Source organism: Aplysia californica, unplaced genomic scaffold (assembly GCF_000002075.1).
Source record: "Aplysia californica isolate F4 #8 unplaced genomic scaffold, AplCal3.0 scaffold00209, whole genome shotgun sequence".
In the NCBI taxonomy this organism is placed as follows: domain Eukaryota; kingdom Metazoa; phylum Mollusca; class Gastropoda; order Aplysiida; family Aplysiidae; genus Aplysia; species Aplysia californica.
Genome location: NW_004797479.1, coordinates 375,353 through 376,803, shown reverse-complemented (window position 1 = coordinate 376,803; position 1,451 = coordinate 375,353). Strand labels below are relative to the sequence as shown.

The 1,451-nt window shown below is 39.6% G+C and overlaps 1 protein-coding gene across 1 annotated transcript in view; it reads left to right on the top strand.

Annotated features, from left to right (window-relative positions):
- The window catches only part of LOC101845470 (sucrase-isomaltase, intestinal), a 14,570-nt gene that overhangs the window by 3,869 nt on the left and 9,250 nt on the right, over positions 1 to 1,451 (top strand). The window contains exon 2 of the mRNA XM_035970011.1: positions 1,237 to 1,448. Within this exon, the coding sequence (XP_035825904.1) occupies positions 1,237 to 1,448 (212 nt within the window). The remainder of the gene's footprint in view (positions 1 to 1,236; positions 1,449 to 1,451) is intronic.

Below are 1,451 nucleotides of genomic sequence, written 5' to 3'. Positions count from 1 at the left end.
GTCTCTGTCTCTGTCTCTGTCTCTGTCTCTGTCTCTGTCTCTCTCTCTCTCTCTCTCTCTCTCTCTCTCTCTCTCTCTCTCTCCCCCCCTCCTTCTATACCTATAATCACGAAACACATTCATTCAATGTCTCAACCTGCTACCCAACTCCAATTTTTAAAACGGACACGAAATCCGACAAACATACAAATAAGCTAAAGATACGCCAAATTTAACGTGTTTTGAGGAACAATCTCTCTCTATTACTGTTCCAAATCTATGGAAACATTTTTTTATCAGTCAATACGCAAAACAGTAACAGCTTTCGGGCTTTTGAGGAAATCAAACCAAAAGTTTTCAAAACAACGTCCCTATCTGTTATTAATGACGTGTTTTTTTAATAATAAGACGAATTTCATTTAATGGTACTTGTATAATATTGCTGGTACTTGTATAATATTGCTGGTACTTGTATAATATTGCTGGTACTTGTATAATATTGCTGGTACTTGTATAATATTGCTGGTACTTGTATGATATTGCTGTATAGTTTATCCAATAGGCCCAATTATACATTTGTTCTAACATGTTGTATTTTTGTTATTTAAACTTGTATACATGTCTATATTAATGTCATGCATTATTATTTATTCTTATTACTATTATTTGTGTGTGTTGTTTCAATTTTATTAGAGCATCGCTGGGAACTGCTCGTGGAGTTCAGGCTCTGTACTAATTTGTGGTGATAATGATGAATATGAGGGGGATTTAAAAAAAAAAGTTCCCTATAAAGCCACACGGCGAAACGTTGAACGTATTACATAATCTATTTTAGAAATCCTACCTAGTCTCTACCTTTTTAATTTTCTGCTTACAACGATTATGATGATGGTGATGATGAGGTGATGATGATGATGATGATGATGATGATGATGATGATGATGATGATGATGATGATGATGATGATGATGATGATGATGATAACAATAATGATGATTTCTTCTTAGACAGCGAAAGATCTTGTCAGTATGTTAGTGTTTTAGCGGCTACTAATGGCTGCTTCCACTGTATGCTTCCCAGGAAGTTGAGTTTGTTTCAGAATGCTCTCAGGTCTGCTGGAGTAATAGTATAGATTGTGAAGCGCATAGAGCTTGCTATTGAGCGGCGATTTGAGCTATACAAATGATATCGATTATTACTATCTATTATTTCTTCAATACCCCTTATCTACCTCTTTTTTCTGCCCGGATCTGCCAGGTGTGTGTACAACCGCGTGGAGGGTTCCAGCGCCCCCTGGTGCCACTACCCGGACAGCTACGGCTACAGAGCGTCAGGAGACGTGCAGGAGACGGCCACAGGGTATCAGGTGACCCTCACTCGCTCACCGGAGGCGCGGGCGGGTCAGAGCGCAGGGTTTGATGACGTCATTCTGGAGGTGGACATGCAGACGGACAAGCGAGTCCGGGTCAAGG